General features: G+C 42.7%; 1 protein-coding gene across 1 annotated transcript in view; it reads right to left on the bottom strand.

Moving 5' to 3' along the window:
* Positions 1 to 2528: 2528 nt before the first annotated feature.
* LOC113995584 (short transient receptor potential channel 7) overlaps positions 2529 to 18363 on the bottom strand; it is a gene marked incomplete at its 3' end in the record, with an annotated part of 52268 nt that continues 36433 nt past the window's right edge. Inside the window, exons 4-7 of the mRNA XM_039382387.1 lie at positions 14412 to 14576; positions 10068 to 10284; positions 4635 to 4868; positions 2529 to 2793 (exon numbers count right to left, since the gene is read on the bottom strand). Coding sequence (XP_039238321.1) covers positions 2529 to 2793; positions 4635 to 4868; positions 10068 to 10284; positions 14412 to 14576 — 881 coding nt within the window. The remainder of the gene's footprint in view (positions 2794 to 4634; positions 4869 to 10067; positions 10285 to 14411; positions 14577 to 18363) is intronic.

An 18363-nucleotide genomic window follows, 5' to 3' on the forward strand; every position in this document is an offset into this window, starting at 1 on the left:
AGTTGCACCAAACATTCAGTAACTAACATTAGAACTAAGCAAGCAATTCCCTCTGAGTGTGATCTGCACAAAAGTACACTCTTTTTTCTGCCTATATACTGTCCTGGGAAGGTGTGGTTTTCATAAAAGTGTAATTTGGAGTTATTTTAGTGAGCAGCTCTTTGTCCAAGGGTTCCCACTGGGCCCATCCAGGGAGGTGTCGACTCAACACCCCTCGAAGCTGCCACAGTCAACGAAATGCCCAAATCCGCGGGGTCTTCTTCTGTCACAGCTACCCAAGTGACCTCTGAGAATTTGGTCCCACAGTCACATTTCTCAGGGCCAAACTTGCTTGCTGTAAAATGTCACCCATCCTCATTAGAATTCCCAAACAACCCCCAGGAAATGCATCCGGCGATGTCGCTGAAGTCACAGTCACAGAGGGGTTGTGAGGACACCAAACTAAGCAACATTCTTCTTAGCCCTGGTGATTTTGCAGGGAATGAGCAGCTGAGCTCCTTTTTTAGCACTAATACTGAAATCTTCCTCCTTTTCACGTGTGAGTTAATGGCAGCAGGAGCCACAACCTTCATCAAGGCCCACAGACAGCCACAAAAAACAGAAGAGGAAACATTACTATAGCTGGTGGCTGCCCATCTGCCAAAATAACCTTGTAATTAGCTTATTAAAATTGTTTGAGACTGTCTACCCCGGGGGCTTCTTGCTGAATGGAATGTCTAAGAAGGATTTTCGGGAGGAATGTAAATCTATTCTCTTTGTTTCATACGATGAAAGGGCTTGTTTTTACTGATCATCGTTTGACACTCCCGAGTGTTTAAATAGTCAGAAGAAAGTAAGTATTTTTAAAATCTCTTCCAAATTCTTAAAAAGAAAGATTTATGCTCATGGAAAATTTGCTTTATAACAACACGAAGTCCCTCCGGGATAAGTAGTCAGCAGGCTGAAGTTAAGGAGGAAGAGCTCTCCCCAGCCCAAATATCCCCTGGGCATTTAAGCAATCTTTACTCCACTGAGCAGTCATCATTTTTAGTGAATGTTTGCTCATTATTTCAATCAAATGATGGCAACTCCTGGAAGATCCACTTAGCTAATGAGTACTAATAAGAGAGTTACTGTGCAGAATTGTATCAGAGACTGGAATTTGTCAGTGACGTGCCTGGGGGATACCACAAGTGAGGGTTGCTGTGCCACCAGGCAGGCAGGGATGGCAGTGACTCAACTTCTTATTAAGTCTTATGCTTCAAGGGCATCTCCTTCTCTTCAAATCTGAAGCAAGTCACAGTCCACACACTCAATTTTCTTCTCCCTCACCACTGAGCACAGATAAACGTAAATGCATCTGGCCTCATAAATCCTTCCATTAAAATGCCCCCTGAGGCTACAAGAGAGGCCTAGGAGGCATATTTGGCTCGACTAGAGGAAGCAAATGTAATGTTACAGGTTACATGTGGCACAAGAGGGTGGTGTGGTAAAACTGGAAGGCAACAGCCACTTGCAGGACAGAAATGATGCTGAAAAGGCCCTTTCTCCTAGAGGAGTGATGAGCTAAGCCCCAAGCTCTCTGCCTAACATGTCAGAGAATTGACACATCAAATGCAGCATCAAATGTCTGCTCTGCACCTGGAAACCACCGTGGGCTCAGGCACTGCAGCTCTGGGGTGGTTTCCTGGAAGTCAGCTCACAGAAAGGGGAAAACATTATGCCAAGCTTTCCCTCACAGACAAGCAGGAAAGTCCCCACTGTGTCCCTAAGGCACACAGCTTTCACATGGCCTCTGCTGAAAAGTTCCCAGTCAGGACTTAGAAACCACATCCCAGACACCCTGGTTTGTTTTGCTCTGTTCTGAGCACCATGACTCAGCAGCTGGCTCTGCAGAAGTGCACCCAACAATCACAGCTGCACTCAGGTGATGTCCTAAAACAGATCACAGAATCACAGGATATTCTGAGTTGGAAGGGACCCACAAGGATCATCAGGTCCAACTCTTAAGTGAATGGCCCATATGGGGGTTGAACCCACAGCCTTGGACCTCAGGGAAGTGAAATCCTCCCTTATTTTACATACGTTTCACCTTGCAGTTTTAAGAACAATAATCTTAGGTTTAACTTCTTCCCCACTGCATCTCTTGACACATTGAACTGAGCATCTTCACAAAACATTTTCCTGACCTGCTATTTTGATTTCCAGAAAGAACCATTTCTGAACTTACTCAGCTCCCTACACTCAGGCCTAGAGCTGGTTGCCAGGGCTGGAGCTGTGGGACAAGTTTCCCCATCAAAATCTGGGTGTGATTCCCCCCCCGCCCAGAAACCACCAGAGCACCAGCAACGGCCCAGAAGGGATTGAGCCTTTCCCCCTTTTAGATTCCTGCGAAACCACACGAGATTTGGCACAGGTTGCAAGGAACATCAGTTGGGCTTTCTTAGGAACATCTCCCTAAAACAGGAGAGCAGGATGTTTGGAGCCGAGTTCCCAAAGATCCCGAGACAGGAGCGGCGGGAACAGCCGCTCTCCCCACAGCTACTCACGTGGTGAACGCGGGGTTGTACTTTGCACCAAGGTAGTAGGAGTAAAGGTTGAACATTCCGATCATGAAGGCGAGGAACACCATGATGAAGATGACCATGAACTTGAAGATATCCTTCACGGTCCTGCCCAGGGAGATCTGCAGGGGGCCGAAGCTTTCGTTGGCTGGAAGAATGTAAGCAATGCGGGAGAAGCTGAGTACCACAGCTATGGCATACAGGCCTTCTGAAATGATCTGGGGATCCGAGGGGAGCCACTTGTTCCTGGCTAAAACAATACATGGACACGGGGTGTTAGTAACAAAGAGTGGTAGGTGGAAGCTATCACCATAAATGACCCTTTTCTGCACCGAATCTTGGCTTTGGCCAGGATTTAAAGACAAAAAAACCCAGCTTTGGAACAATTGTGCACTGAAGTCCTCAGCATGTTGGAGAATTAGTGAGTTAGTTGCGTTTTTCACACAGTAAAGATGAGAAATGAACAAGTCACTGGGATTCACTGAAGCCACACAGCAAAAAAATAGCATGGCTTTAAACAAACTCGGTATTTTCTGTTTGTTGAATGTCAACTGTACTGTGCCTTTTCCACGTGAAGCTCTTGAGATGGACAACCAAAAGCACAACGCAGTGGAGTATGGCTATAGATTTTATACAGGGCTCTGTGTCAGTATTTGGGAAGGAAGCATTAGGGAGACTGAGATCTCTATCCCCACCACTGGATAAGAAAGTTAGGATTTGTTCAGGTAAAGCAGATATATATGTATATATATATAAATATGTATAAAATGTATAATAAAATACAGATAAAAACGTATAATTTTCATGTTATCTTTACATTAAAACCAGTTCTTGCAGTCTAGTCACTCTAATATTTTTACCTAAAAAAGCTCCTTGTTGATACCAGATATGCATCATTTACTTAATCTACTGAAAATTTGAACATTTATATTAATATGGCTTATGAGTGGCCTTGCATCAATTGAGCTTCTTGATGAAAAGACTGTGGCAGGGTTAAAACATGTGACATCTTTAGGACCACAGCAGTAAACTTAGGCATTATTTGCAGCAAAATCTGAACCAAAGGAAAAGCAGCAGACAGAAAAACTCACAGGATCTCATGGTGATATTCTGTTCTTTGCACCTTTGGGTCATGAACTCACTTTAAATGGATCGGCAGCAAACCAGAGAGGGAAAAACTCCATCATCTCCATGGCCTCTCTCTTGCCTGGGCAGAAGGAGGGATGTTTCCCTTCAGGGGGGACATACCAAGCAAGGGGCTGAGCTGGTGGGACCACCAGGCTGGGGGTGAGGGCTCATGTCCCCAGTGCTGTGTGGAGCACAGCGGATGAAGTCTGCTGCCTCAGATCCCCCTCTCCAGCACAAGCACATCACTGGAGCAACCACCTCACAACTCTAGGGAGCAAATGGTGTTCCTTGGTGCCCATCTCTGTGGCTCCTGTGAGCAAAAATCCTCCTGGGGTTTGCTCAGGGTGACAAGTAAAGCTTGCAGAGGGGTGCAATGGATCCAGTCCCCACGCTGTACAGCAAAGAAAAACCATTTCAGCCATCAAAACCAATGTTGTCCAGGCACTGCTGCTGCTTTAGCACTTACAGATGATTTAGGCTCTACAAAAATACAGGTTTTGAAGAGCAGCAGCTTATGGGTGTAATTGCTATTTTTATTTCCATTATACAGGTGTTGGATGTAACAGAAGCGCGGAGTGCACCGATAGTTAGAGATGCAGCCCCACATTCTATATTTATTCACACATTTCCCTCCTCTCACATTTGGAAAACCAAGCAGGTTACTTCATCTGTAATGCAAATTATACTCTGCTCCCTCCCAGTTCCTGACTATCTGCTGCTCAAGCTGCTTTTTCAGGATGTGATTGACCTGAATGTAGACTTGGGACAGTATCACAGACTGAGTGAGGCTCAGATCCTTTCTGACTGTTTAGGAAGATGGCTGGAATGGGTAGACTTGGGAAGAACAATTTGGTTTAATTAGAAAAAACCCACACAAATATCCCCCAAAGGAAACCTGCTTTCAGCACTGCCACACATTAACCTAAAAGAACGGGAAGTATTAGAGAACAAAAAGCACCTTACCATAGGTAAAATAAGCAACTTCTGGGGGAAGGGTGACGTTGTTGAGGTCATCGTCTTGAACATACTGGTCAACGTACTGTTGTGCTTCAGAGGCTTTGAGGAAAGCCATGAACCTGGCAGTGAATGATGCTACAAAGATGGACAGCATCCCAAAGTCCAGCAGGTTCCAGAGATGCACCACATATTCCCGTGGCCCCTCTTCCCAGATCTCCTTGCACTCTGACCAGATCATACCTGTGGAGGGGACAGGAGGTGTTTAACAGAAGGTGTGTGTATGTTCAGACACAGAAGGTGTGTTTGTGTTCAGACAGACCTCTTTCCTGGCCAACAGTGGCTTCTAAAACTGGAGCAAATAGCTCTTTAATTAAACTGAATTTCTTGACAATGGTTCACGCCACCTTTTCTTAAAAATTCTTTCAAAGTTTTAGTTCACATGTCCTTTTGTGCTTATGAGGCAGAAATTTCAAAATATCACTATATAAGTCAATGGCAAAGATGATTTCTGGTGATGACAGAAAGCACAGTTCAGAAATTCTGATGACACTAGAAAATCCTGTTGTTGCTACATTTGGGAAAAATGTGGATTTCCTCTCTTGTCCCCAAAATCTTCTTGCCAAACGGTGCCACTGAAGATGGCACTGCTTGCCCTGCTGCTGTTTTTCTCCTTCCCTGAAGTGGGTGGGTTCATTTTGAGAATGCAAACAGAGCTGTACAAGAGAAAAGATCCAGGATTAAGTTCAGTGTGATTAAAGAAAGGGTAAGACAGAAGTTCTGCCCTTGCAATACTTTTCATAAAGCTTTTGGAATTAAATATGATTTTCCATACATTAAACTCTGATCTACCACTTTAAACACTGAGTTTAGCCCGAATTTAGGATTTCTGACAACAGACTTACAGATAAACCTGTAAATGCCAAATTCAGTGAGTTCAAATGTTTTGACATCTATCTCCTATTGGGAAGTGCTAGGGCAGACAGGTGAATTCAGTGGGCAAGAATTCAGGGCAGATTCACTAATTTACCCAACCTTCAATCAAAACAGGGCTCCAGGGTCAAACCCTGTTCCTGAATAGATAAAGTGTTGGAATATTTAACCCACTGATAAATATTTCCTGCACTCTCCCCAGCCCTGTCTCCATAGCAGCAGCAAAATTCTCATTTAATCAAGAAGGAGCAGCGCCTGCTGATTTCCATGTGGCCTCCTGCAATCTTCTCCTTCTTGTGAACTCCTTTCATCCTCTCTGCTGGAAGCTGTCGTGGTGTGGCACAGAAATGCAATTGCTTGGCTACTTCTGAGACTCCTGGAGGCACAGGGTGTCCCAGGAGGGGCACTGGAAAGCTGGGTTACAGGCAGGGAAACAGGTCAGTGGGAATCCAGCCGGAGGGTGGAGGAGTGAAGAGCTGCTGCTGAAAGTCCCTGTGTGCAGGGAAGGATTGAAAGAGAGAAAGGAAAGCTGAGCTTTCCACACCCCCATCAGCCAAGGCACAGCCAACCTGTGACCTCCACAGCCCTGGAGTCTCCAGGTGGGTGCCTGGAGATGTGCCCTGATACAGGTTATGCCCTGTATAGATCTATCTTGGGAGAGAGCCTCAGAAACCAATTCTTCCACCCTCTTCCTTAGACTATTTATTATTAAACCTTATTCATGGTGAGTGGCAGTTTGGGATGAAGTTCCTACTGTTACTCAGTCAAGCAGCTGGGGACTCGAGGAGGGGAGCTGGGAGGCTCCTCTGCTGCCCTCCCTCTGCTCAGCACTCAGCAGATCTGCACAGGGAAGGAGTTAGAGAGAGAAAGGAAAGCAAAGATTTCCACACCCCCATCAGCCAAGGTACAGCCAGCCTGTGACCTCCACAGCCCTGGAATGTCCCTGGAGATGTGTCCTGACATAGGTTATGCCCTGTATAGATCTTTCTTGGGAGAGATCTGAGTGCTGAGCAGAGGGAGGGCAGCAGAGGAACCTCTGCCGGTGCTTGGCTGAGTAAAAGCAGGACCTTCATCCCAAATTGTCACTCAGCACGAGCAAGGTTTAATAATAAACAGCCTCAGGGAGCAGGTGGAAGAATTGGTTTCTCAGGAATTTTCCTGGAGTGAGGATGAAATATTAAAGGAACATTTCCAGCTTTAAAATGCTTTTTAAATTCCCTGGAATGATGGATAGGAGCCATTAGCCCTGCGTGTGACGCGTGTGTGTCGTGTAAAGGTACTAAAGCTCTCCAGGAAAAATCACGTGGTAGCATTGCCCAAAAAAGCACTCCTTCTCTGATGACCAGAAATGACTTTTCTGGTTGAAATATTAACTCTCCCATCCAAATTTATTTCTAATCTTGCTCACTTACTATACCTAAGTCACAGATTAATGGAGTAAGAAGTGTCTAAAACTGAGTGGACTGACTAAAATTAGAATCACTCAGTGAAAGTATCACACTATTGGCCTATAATTATTCTTTTTGCCAGCTGTGTGGCAATCATTTTTTAAAAATGTCTATTAAGGACAAGCAGAAAAGTTCCAGTAATTATTCAGTCAGTACTGCTGGATAATTGTATATACATTGGGAGACAATATTTCAAAGCTTCTCCTTAAGTAAAAGTACTGAGAAGAGAAAAAGCAGCTAAAATTCAGGAGATAGGACATAAGGTGGGATGCAAGAAATAAGGGAAGGCAAGTAGGTAAAGCAGCTCTGCCAGGATGTCTTTTAAATGTGGTGTTTCTGAGGCCCCCACAGGCTCTACCAGAGGTCATTTCCCTGAGTTGGATGCATGGAGATGTGGGATATGAGCAGCTCCTGCTCTCCAGCTCCTACATGTCTCTTATTCCCCCCACAGCAGGAATGATCAGAAATGTCACCTTGATGAGCAGGTCTGGTTTCAGCAGAGGAAGGAGAGTTAAGCTACAGGCACAGCCCATCTGGAAGAAAAATGGGAGTGTGCAAGAAGTGCTGCTCACCACCTGTGCACAGAGCAGCAGTTTGTCAGATTTTATATCCGCTGGTGTGGGACATAAATCAGGAGCAGCTGATGCTGCAGAGATGCCTTTGAGCCTTCCTACATCCACCAAAGGCTGTTGGATTAAGAGATTAATAGTGCTCAGACTGCATCTATCCAGAGTCCCTGGCTACCCTGGCTGCTTTTGCAGTGGGGATTTTGCCTCTTACAATAAAACCTCCCTGCTTTCAGCACACACTTTGTCCATACCACTCATCAGGAAAATCCCAGCCTTTCTCATCTGAAAGGAAGGGAAGACCTGGCCACAGGGGAGACACAGACAAGTCCCAGATACATGAGCCAGAATTGCTGTGCCCCATGTAAAAAGGGGGAAGCTGATCATGGTTAACATCACGAGAACCCCATGGGCCCACTTCTGGGGCTTGTCCAGGTCCCTCTGGATGGCATCCCATCCTTCAGGTGTGTCAACCTCACCACTCAGCTTGCTGTCAGCTGCAGACTTGCTGAGGGTGCACTAGATCCCTTTGTCAATGAAGATATTAAATCCCACTGGTCCCAGTATGGGCCCCTGAGGGACACCACTAGTCCCTGATGTCCATCAGGACTCTGAGCCATTGATCAGCACCCTCTGGATGTGACTGTCCAACCACTTTCTAATCCACCTAATAGTCCACTCATCAAATGCATCTCTGTCCAATTTAGAGAGAAGGATGTTGTGGGGGGCAGTGCCAAAGGCTTTACAGAAATCCAGTTAAATGACATCTGCAGCCCTTCCCTCGTCCCCTTACATAATCACTCCATCACAGAAGGCCACTAAGTCATCTATGTCAGCAACTTTTATTTAATTATATTTCTACTTACCTATAAATATTTATAATACCTATAAGCTTTTAGCACCAAAAGCCTGGGCAGTCACCACCCTTAGTGCTTTCACAGTTCTTAAAGTTCAAGGTCACACATGGGGCTCAACAAGTGCCTAAGTCCCTGTGCCAGCTTTGAGCCATCTGCACCAAACTTTCACCTCTAGGATTGCTGAACCATTGTTTGAAGCTTTCTGTAGGCAGGCAGGTAAAATGGCCAGAGCAGATTGTCAGTGCAGATGTAGGCAGTCATTAGAAAATCTCATTATACTCAGGAGTCTGGACAATGAATCACTTTTCTTCTCTCAGAAAAGTGAAAACCTTCGCTTCAAATGAAATGTTTTCTTCTTCATCTCTCAGGAACTCACCAAGCAGATGGATACCTACTGCCTATAAGGAAAGAATACCTAGTCTAAAATCTAATCATCTTGTCCAACTGCTTTAATATCATTTTAAAAATATATCTTACAGGCTTACTCTATCCAGTCTGGCATCTATTCAGTATTTTCTAGCCTAATATCCTGCATGGGATTCTGATTATTGCAGGGACAGGGAACAAAGAAACAGTGGCCAGGAAGTCATCAGATAGAGCAGGCCTATCCTATTTTTCAGGGGATTTAATGCCATCAGTACTTATGGAACAGTGGAATTATTTGCTGCAAGAAAAGAATCCGAATCATGGTGGTGAGCAAAAATAGATATAAAAGAGGTGGAGAAAGATTCGGCACAGTTGATAAGCTCAATTTCCCAATAAATCCTCCTGAGCTTGTTTAGATTAGTGGTTCAAGTTGACTGATCTGCCAGGAATAAATGAAGCCTGGAGGAAAAGTAATACATCTGGATCTGCCTAAAACTCCTTGGAAATTTAACCTGTGCCTGTGACATACTTTTTGCACTTGAAGGGTTCACCCACACGAATCCTTACTTTATAACTGTTGAATAACTTAATTTCTTTTAAAAGATTTGAGCTCTGTGCTGTCCTCTCACCAGCAAGAATTTCGCACTGGGGATGTCATAAAATCCAGGTCTTACTTACCTGGCAGTTTTCATCACTAGATCTCAGAGTGCATTGCAAAAAAAAAAGGCCAATAACATTATTTCCATTCTGCAGACAAAATAGCTGAGGTTCAGTGAATTATAATAGGATCATATTAGGATCCCAGGGTAATAAATCAGGCAGGCTCCCCACGCTTTCTTCTGTTCACTTAAGATGGAGCAACATCCTAGATTGAGGCTACAACTTTCTATTATAATATTACCTTCTTTAAAATGCAATGATTAAACCAATAGAGGCAAACAGGCAACATCTATAGCATTTACCACGGAAAATGGAAAATCAGGAAAGTGAGAATTTGTCAAGTGTCCTTCAATAATTTCAAAAGTAGGGACAAAAATTACAGTTTTTTATCCTCTTTTAATCAAAATTCTGTCATCAACCTCTAGGCTTATGGTGGTTTGTTTTCAGTTTTGGGGAGTTTTCTTGGTTTGGGGGTATTTTTTTTTTTGTTTGTTTATTTAGTTTGGTTTTTTCGTTGGGTTTGCTTTTTTTTTTCCTCCTTTTCCTTTGTCATGTCATTCCTAAAGAGCTCAAATTTCCCCCGAGGGCTTGTGGACGTCTGGTTTGACTTACCCAACACCCACTTCATGATGAGCAGTTCCGTCCAGGAGAATTGAGTTGTTTTGACTCTGAAGATCTGTTTGGGGTGATCCGTGATGGTCTCGTTGGGGAGATTTTTGACTCCCTCGAACCGATCGGACGCGTTCACCACCAACAGCCCCAGGAAGATTGTGAAAGAAACTGCGTGGGCCACAAACTTCATGAAGGGACTTCTGAGGGTCCGCCCCAGCTGCAGTGGAACACAAAAAACACAGAAGATTTTAACTTTTTTTTTTTTTTTTTTTTTTAATTTATCCACCTCCTGGAAGTTTTTTCCCTATAAAAATTTGAATATTATTCTATTCCTATATATGAACGTTTGGATTTTTTCCCATAAAAGTTCCCATGAAGTTGCAATGTCAAATGCTCTAAGAGAAAGTACTTTTCTTGGAGCTGTTTTGGAGGAGAGCAAAAATATGAACATTTGAATTTTTTTCCCACAAAAGTCTTTACGGTTTGCCCAAGGTGAAAAGGATTCAGAACTTAATTGTGGATCATTAAGTAAATAGGGTTTAGATTTGTTCCAGTTGTTGTTTGCTATTACTAGACATTATGCACTGGATAATTTTTTATCTTATATTGCTCCTTTAAACCCACATGTAACATCTAATTGTCCTGGCCATATGGAGGGTGGAAAATGAAGAGACAGGACATTTATATGAGAGACATGTTTGTTTGTATATGTGGGTATGAATGTCCTTATTTGTCACTATAAATCCTAGTGATGGACCCAATTCTCACCCTTAAATCACTGTTATATATTAGAATCTTTTATTAAGGGTGAATTCTTGTTTCATTATCAATGTGTAAGAAACAGCTTTCTGTTTAAATATTCTCTAGCAACGCTTTTAATACGCTTTGCTTTGATAATCTTCTCTCATAATTACTACAAAATCTGGGGAATCACTCCCAGAACACAAGGATTTATTTCAGGACATTAAGCCAAGAACCAGAGCAGCAGGTCTCTTCTCTACAGATAATATTTGGTCCATTTTTCTTGAGAGGCTTTCTTTGTCAATGAATTTAAATACCACTCTTTTAATTTTACATTTTCTGTGAACTTAAAAAAAAGCAGTACTCCCAAAAATGTCAGAGTGGAAGGATTTTTAGGAGCACTGGGACTGAAGCCTGTGGTGTTGGACACGACAGGGAGCAATGGAAGAGCTCTCCTGGATGGGCCCTTTGCAAACATCCCTCAAAGCAAATTCCCCTTGGTGGCAAGGTATCATCAAATTTTTCTTAATATCTACTGACTTAATCATAAAACTCCATAGGAAATGTGAAAAAGGACTGAAAAAGGAAATTCCTTGGGTTTTTATTTATCTCTAAGAGTAGATTAGTTCAAAGCAGCCCAGTTCTCTGGTCACTGAGGAACAGGAAATATTTTAAAAGTAGAGCTCTTGTCATTGTATTTTCAGGCAACAGACTGTACAATTTTCCTGTTGCAATCTTTTATCTCCTCTTTTGATCACCAGTGAAAAAGGTTTCGGAGACTAACATTTCATTTCAAGAGTCATGGCCTAAAAGAGGTGGATGAGTCAACCTGGATATTTCAGGACAGGACAGGCTTAAACTTCACAGCTCTTGTCAACAGTTTGTGCACCCAGAGGTGAATGAATGACTGACACTAAAACTGGTTTTAAAATAGACAGTTCTGTGCAACTGAATGCAAAAGAACACTTAAAGCTGAGTTGCAAACTCCAGTCAATACTGTTTACCAAGTTTTTGAGGGGGTTTGTTATGGTCCAGTCTAACCCCACAGAGCTTTATTCAAGAAAATTCTCTGCTAGGGAGGAGAGGTTTGAAAACAAGTTTCTTGCTAAGATACATGAGGGAAGGAATTATTTTGAGATATGAATTCCTCTGTTATTCTATGTGAAACTGCAGAATTTGATCATCTTAAGAATGTGACACACAGAAGTATTGGTCAGGACAGCTCCCATAAGCAGTATTCCTCATCGGAGATTTCCCTCATTTTTCTCACTGCCTTAGTCCAGAAATTAATCCCTGACTCATTCCTGGGCATCAGTGTGTCTTTTGAAACAGGCCTGATTTAGGTCAAATAACTGATTGTTACTATGGAAAAATTGTTTCATTACCCAGCTGTGTATCACAATTGTTTTCCTCACTTAAAACCAAGTAAAACACTTGTAAAGTTGACCAGGACAAAACTGGGCTGCTCAGAATCTCAAATCCTCTGCATCACACACAAATCATCTCTAACACCCCCATCCTTTTGGTGGATCTGCTGCCTTTGGGGAATTTTCTTCAGTTACACCTTGAGAGGATCCAAAGCTCACGGATCAACCCCCAGCCCTGGAACTTAATAATGATGATTTAGGGGGAGGTACCAGTTCGGGGGGGGGAAATGCATTTGTTATTCAGTTATTTCTCTCACTGAGAATCAAATCAATTCTCACTGAGAATCAAAAAATCAAGATTCCATTGTTCTGATCAAGGCAAATCTATGCATTGAAAGACAGTCCCTGCCTGAAAGAAATGTCAATTGGACTCTGTGCTAGAAGGTTACGTGTTGTTTTTCACAGTCTAAAGTGAGGTGAAAAGAAAGGAACACTGAAAATGAGAATGCATGAAAGGTTTAGTGTAATGAAATCAGTGCTGATGAGAAGTTAAATCCCCTCCCCTCCATTTTTAATTTCAACAAACCTACCTCAAGAAATTAAATACACATAACTTTCTCAGGAATTTCTTTTTTTTCTGTTGTATAACCATTTTATTTTTAAATTTTTTTAACCTCAGTTTATTTCTCCTTAGTTTTCACGCCTTTCATTTAAATTCTCCACTTATTTCTGGTCTAATTGTTCTTCCCACCTGTTGCTATATTCAAATGTCACCTCTGTAATTCTGAGAACGCACCACAAATGCTGCTGTTGGCTGGTTTGCCGACTCCCAGCACATTCAACAGAGGTGAAGGAAATAAAACAGCTTCTTCTTAAATCCCTGCTAGGCTGGGGTCTGCCATGAGTGAATCCACATGGTAATTCCACACATTAATTCCCTTTACAACCCAGCCCAAACCACCCTTAGCACGGCCCAGCTTGCACACAAACATCTCTTTGTGCAACTCTGGGGTCCTGTCTGTGATTCATGAAAGATGAGGGGCTTTGTGCTGGTACAAACCTTGAGGAGATGAAGTTGCAGTGCCAATTGCTCTAAGAGAAAGTACTTTTCTTGGAGCTATTTTGGAGGAGACCAAAAATTTTTATTATCTCGGACATCCTGAAAGACTGTTTTTCTGATTGTGCAAACATAAATCTTTTCAAATTATAGTTTTTCCTTAATAGTTGGTCATGGATCTATGATTTTTTGGGCTGGATAAATTAAGAAAGGATTCCTCACTGGTTTTTAGAGGAAAGGGGAGAAAATATTTTCAAGACTGAATATATTATCAGTGCCAGGGTCACTTTGATCAAATTTAAATACCTGTGATAAGCCTCCTGCAGAAGATGTCTACCTTGTAATGGATGATATTACTGGTTATTGCTGAATGTGAAATGATCTTTTTCTGTGGCAAGAGTAGTTTATTTATCACTCAGACATACACCTATTTATCTCCACTTGTTTGAGGAGACTCCTTCAGGATGGAAACCTCTACAAATTTCATTCCACACCACATAATCTTTATCTAAACTAAAGGTTGGCTCTGGTCCTTTGACCTCTGGGTCTCAAAAACCCTTCTGCTCCATCTGATCTGTATTTAGGTACACTGTAGTATTTCAAGTTTCATCATCTTTTCTCTCAAAAGCATCAGGGTTGTATGATTCAGTCTAATCTCTGCAACACTAAGAAGTTCCCTGGGGCTTGCCAGACTTTCAGGCCCAAGTGCCATAATAATGCTCCACTAACTAAAACCACAAGCTCAGAAAGGAGAAGGAAAGGGAAGAAAGGAGACCTGGAGAAGGGAGGAACCTGCAACAAAAAGTACCTACAAGTAACAAGAGTTTAAATACCACTAAAAGAGCAACGAGGATCTTCTCCTTTAGTTATTTCAAATTTTGGTGGCTTTTATCCTTTCTTCAGCCCACTCCTGTGTTGTTGCCTCCTATCCATTTCTTCCTGTTCTTTTCTTGTCACCCACTTCATTTCCCCACCATCCCACCTTTAAAAAGGATGCATCTCAAGCCATGCCTGTTAGTTCCAGGTGTGTTTGTCAAGCAACACCTCAGGCTTGCTCTCCCCTGGGCAACCCCAGAGGGTACCACGAATCACTTCCCAGCAACGTGATGGAAAAAAAATGTGACTTCATTCCACGCCCTGGATGAAATAAGCACCCCCTGCCCCTTGCTGAGGCTGTACCTTGCTGCAGGGAGCGATCCAGTAGGCTATGGCAAGGAAGGGCAGGCCAATGGAGACTCCAAAGACAGCCAAGAACTTCACAGCTATGGATTGCTGCCGTAGGCCTGAGAGGTTCTCGTACCACATGGTGAGCAGCTGCTGCTGGCAGTTGGGGTGAGCCACAAACTGAGAGAGAAACAGAAGTAAAGGTGTCAGTAGCATTGCCTGAGGAGGAAGAGATTTCAGGGAATACCCTGATGAACTTGCCCACAGGACAAGGCAGGGCATGTCTTTATTGTCCAACACAGCTCAGGGTGTCACAAGCAGAGAACTGCAAACCAGGCACCCAAAATCCCCAGGTACTGGCAGAACGTGTTCCACTTGTCCTCCTCGTCTTCTCTAGAGAAAAAGTATTTTTTTCATGATTAAAAAGCACAATGTCTGGGCTAAAACACAAAATCTGTTGGTGGAGAGCACTGACAAATTGCCTCTGAGCAAGTTACTTCTTGGGGTAATACAGTCTACATTGAGATTCAGAAAAGAAACAGAGGAGCTCTGATTTCAAGTTGAAAAAAAACCCTGTGGTGACCTGCTAAAGACTTAGACCGTTGGCATAGTAGGTTTACACAGCACTAATATTATATTGTTGTATTCACTGCATGAAGACCAAAAGTGAACCATCCTGCAGGGTTCTCCTGTAAATTATGAGAGACCTGACCAGTATTTTACTACTTTAAATGCTTCATCTCAGAGTACCTTTCAAAAAACGACAGCTCCTTCTTTGTTGATCAGACAAAAAGACAAATCTAACAGCAGGAGGGAAAAAACTGTGGTGCTCTGGTACAGAAAGTACATGTTTTGTATCCTGGAACTGAGACTGCTCCTCAGTTTATTGTTCAGAGGTAAAAGACAAGGCAGCAGCAGACAAGGGAAAAGGGCAATTTCTTAACAGCAAAATTACAGCAACACCAGATCCCACGTAAGAGTTTTATAATAAAAGATTAAACTATTTTATGTTATCCTTCAAGGTGATTGAATTTAGAATGTGACTATCCTTAATCACAAGGAAAGGTAATTAAAAGGCAAAACAACTGAAAGAAAAGATGAAAAATAAATATGTTGCTAATGCAGATAATTGCACTGGCAGAACCGAGGGTTTCATTTATTAGTTCAGTGGCTGAACAAATGTTCCTGGGAGGGAAACGTAAAATTTTCCACTGTTTCAAGGAGCAGAACTTTCTGGAGGTGAAGGGGAGGATGAAGGGGGTCAAGAGAGAAAGAGAGGAGGAAGGAAGAGGTTACTGAAGGCTTGGTGACCAACCTTGCCCTGTGTCAGCCCTTTGAGCTTCACCCAGCTGGGAGATTTCAGCTGCCTCCTGTAGTTTTATTGTAACTGAAAAGTAGAGAAAATTCTAACTCTGCTTTCATCTTCACTATCTGTGAACTTAATGGACTCTTTTTGATGTGTTTGCATAAGAACAAAACTGTTAAATGCGAGTTTAAATGATCAGTTCCTCGGTGCAGAATGAAATACAGTTGCACAGTAATTAGGATTGCTGTGCAGTAGCACTTTTCCTTCATTAATAGCACATTAGCAGCTATTTAAAATGTGCTTCTTCTGATGAATTGGGCTTTGGGGTCTACATTTCTCAAAAAGAGAAATAAAAAAAAGCCTATAAGACTTATTCAGTGGTAAAGTCAACCAGAACCAAGACATTTGACAGGTACTTTTGACCTCCTTTGTCTTTGGATTTCCCCCCCCCCCCCCCATTTTAATGTGCTTTCTTTTAAGCTGCTTTCAAAAATAAGAAAACTGTCAAAAAAAGGTAATTATAAATAATGAGTTGTAGTCCTTCTGAGCATTTAAAGTTTCCTGTGGAGGTGATGACAGCAGTACCACAAGGAGGCATTTCCTAATGTCCAGTGTTTGTGCTAAGGCTGCTTGGGCTCTTTATCTTCCTGGGTAATGGACAGAAGGACCAAGTGGAAGAAAATTCAACAGAGAATTTATCCTTTCCGTAGATTTTATTTTCAGATGTGATGAATACAAAAACAATTGTAGCAACTCATGGAAAGGAGAATTACACCAGTAATTGTGCAGACTTCTGAGATGAAGGGCCCAAGAAACATCCAGGCTTCCTCCTCTTACAACTGTTCATTGCGTTATGAGAATTGTTTCAGACAAAGGAGCTCAGTTGTCCTTGGCAATGAGACAGTCAAAGACTTCGGCTGGTTTGGCATTTCAGAGAATTCATCAGACATTTTAATCTGTTCATTTTTTTCCCTTTGTCTGGGAACAGCTACAATGAAAATACAAATACAGGAAAATTGAGAAGGAATCGCCATAAAACGCAGTTCAGTGGAACAATTTATTTTGTGCGAGGCAATAAAGACGGGCAGCAGGCCATGGAGCCTTGATGGTGTTCATCTCCCTCTGATTATCACAAAAACCAGGGGAAAAGAAGATAAGGAAGATCAGAGCACGGATGAGTTTTGATCTGCTGTTTGCTTACAGCAAACAGGGCAGTTTTTCATTATGTTTGCTCTCTCAGATGTTAATGAAACACGCAGTGACCCCTGGCCACTGCCACCCCATCAACAGCTCAGACACTGATCTTAGATCTCCTCAGAGATGTTACAGAGCCATTTGACTTCCTCTCTTCTGGAGAGGAGCAGAGCTGGAGACAAAAAGTTTCGAGGAAGAATCCTTCAATAGGTGATGAAAAATGGGGGAGGGGGGGAGTGATATTGAATTTCAGAGGGCTGAACACTGTGGTGCTTTTTCAGTGTTCCCATTAAACGCTCTTTTCTTTTCTTCAGGACTGGAAAATGAGGCTGGGAGGCTTTTAGGGACAAACTGTGGATGCTCCTGTGCTGCATCCCAGAAGATGAGAGAGGCAGAAAGTGTTGTAGCAAGAGTGGTGTGAGCAGGGCTGTGCAGAAGGGCAAGATGTCTCTGATTGAAATGGAAGCCCTGGCAGGGAGGGCATTTTCTGGCTCCAAAACCAGCCTTTTAAAAGCCTTAAGTGCTTTATCTCACGGGCAGAGCCAGTCCCCTCCAAGCTGATAAAGGTAATGCATCAGGAGCTGGGAGCTCAAGTAAAATGTTTTCCAGTGCTTCTGCATTCAGAAACCACAGTGGGAGCTGTTCTGGTCCCACAGCACTGAGACCTCAATGGCACTGGTTTTTCCTTATACCTCTGGTTTAGGAAGGAAATTGTGCTTCCCTCCAGCCTATCAGTCACACAGCTTTTTAAGTTTAAAAAAAAAGCTAAAGAAAAAAATATGATAAAATCACACATCAGTCTGAAGAGCCAGCCCTAATAATGAAGCTGCCAAAGCAGCATTTTTGAGAGGCACTGAAACACTCAGGAAAGACACCTCCAAAAGCCCCTGTCCTGTGCCACGGGGAATTAAATGATAGAGATGAATATTTTTTCTGTCATATGGAAAAAAAGTCTCTAAAAGCCTTCAGTGGGAATTGAAAGGGCCCAAAGGAACTGTTTTACACAGAGAAACAGTGTTTGAGGCCGCTGTGGATACCACGTTGAGCAATAACTTTTCCATGTTGCCATCTAATTTGATGTATGACAGCTCTTTCTGGTAACTCAGCATGTATATGCATTGTGGGAAAGCACTTCACAGTTCTCATTTTTTCCTTAACATACTTGTTCAAAAGTGCAGGAGTTTCACTACACAGATGATAAAGTACCTCTGTATCTCGATAAATACATGGGAAGTTACTTCTGATAGAAAACACTGTGATAGAGAGACTTTTATTTTCTATTTTCTATTATATTGAACAGAGAAAGAGCCTGTGATGAGGAACCTGGTCATTTCTGCTGTTCAGTAGCAGCCTAAGTTGCCAGTGGTTGGGCACTGTTTGAACACCCAGTCCTAAACCCCTCATGGTCCTTGTCTTAAGGGCATCTCTCCTATCTTGTGGCACACAGCAGATAAACCACAGCCAGGT

This window comes from Pipra filicauda, unplaced genomic scaffold (assembly GCF_003945595.2).
Source record: "Pipra filicauda isolate LSUMZ 115617 unplaced genomic scaffold, ASM394559v2 scaffold267_size1258537_pilon, whole genome shotgun sequence".
In the NCBI taxonomy this organism is placed as follows: Eukaryota; Metazoa; Chordata; class Aves; order Passeriformes; family Pipridae; genus Pipra; species Pipra filicauda.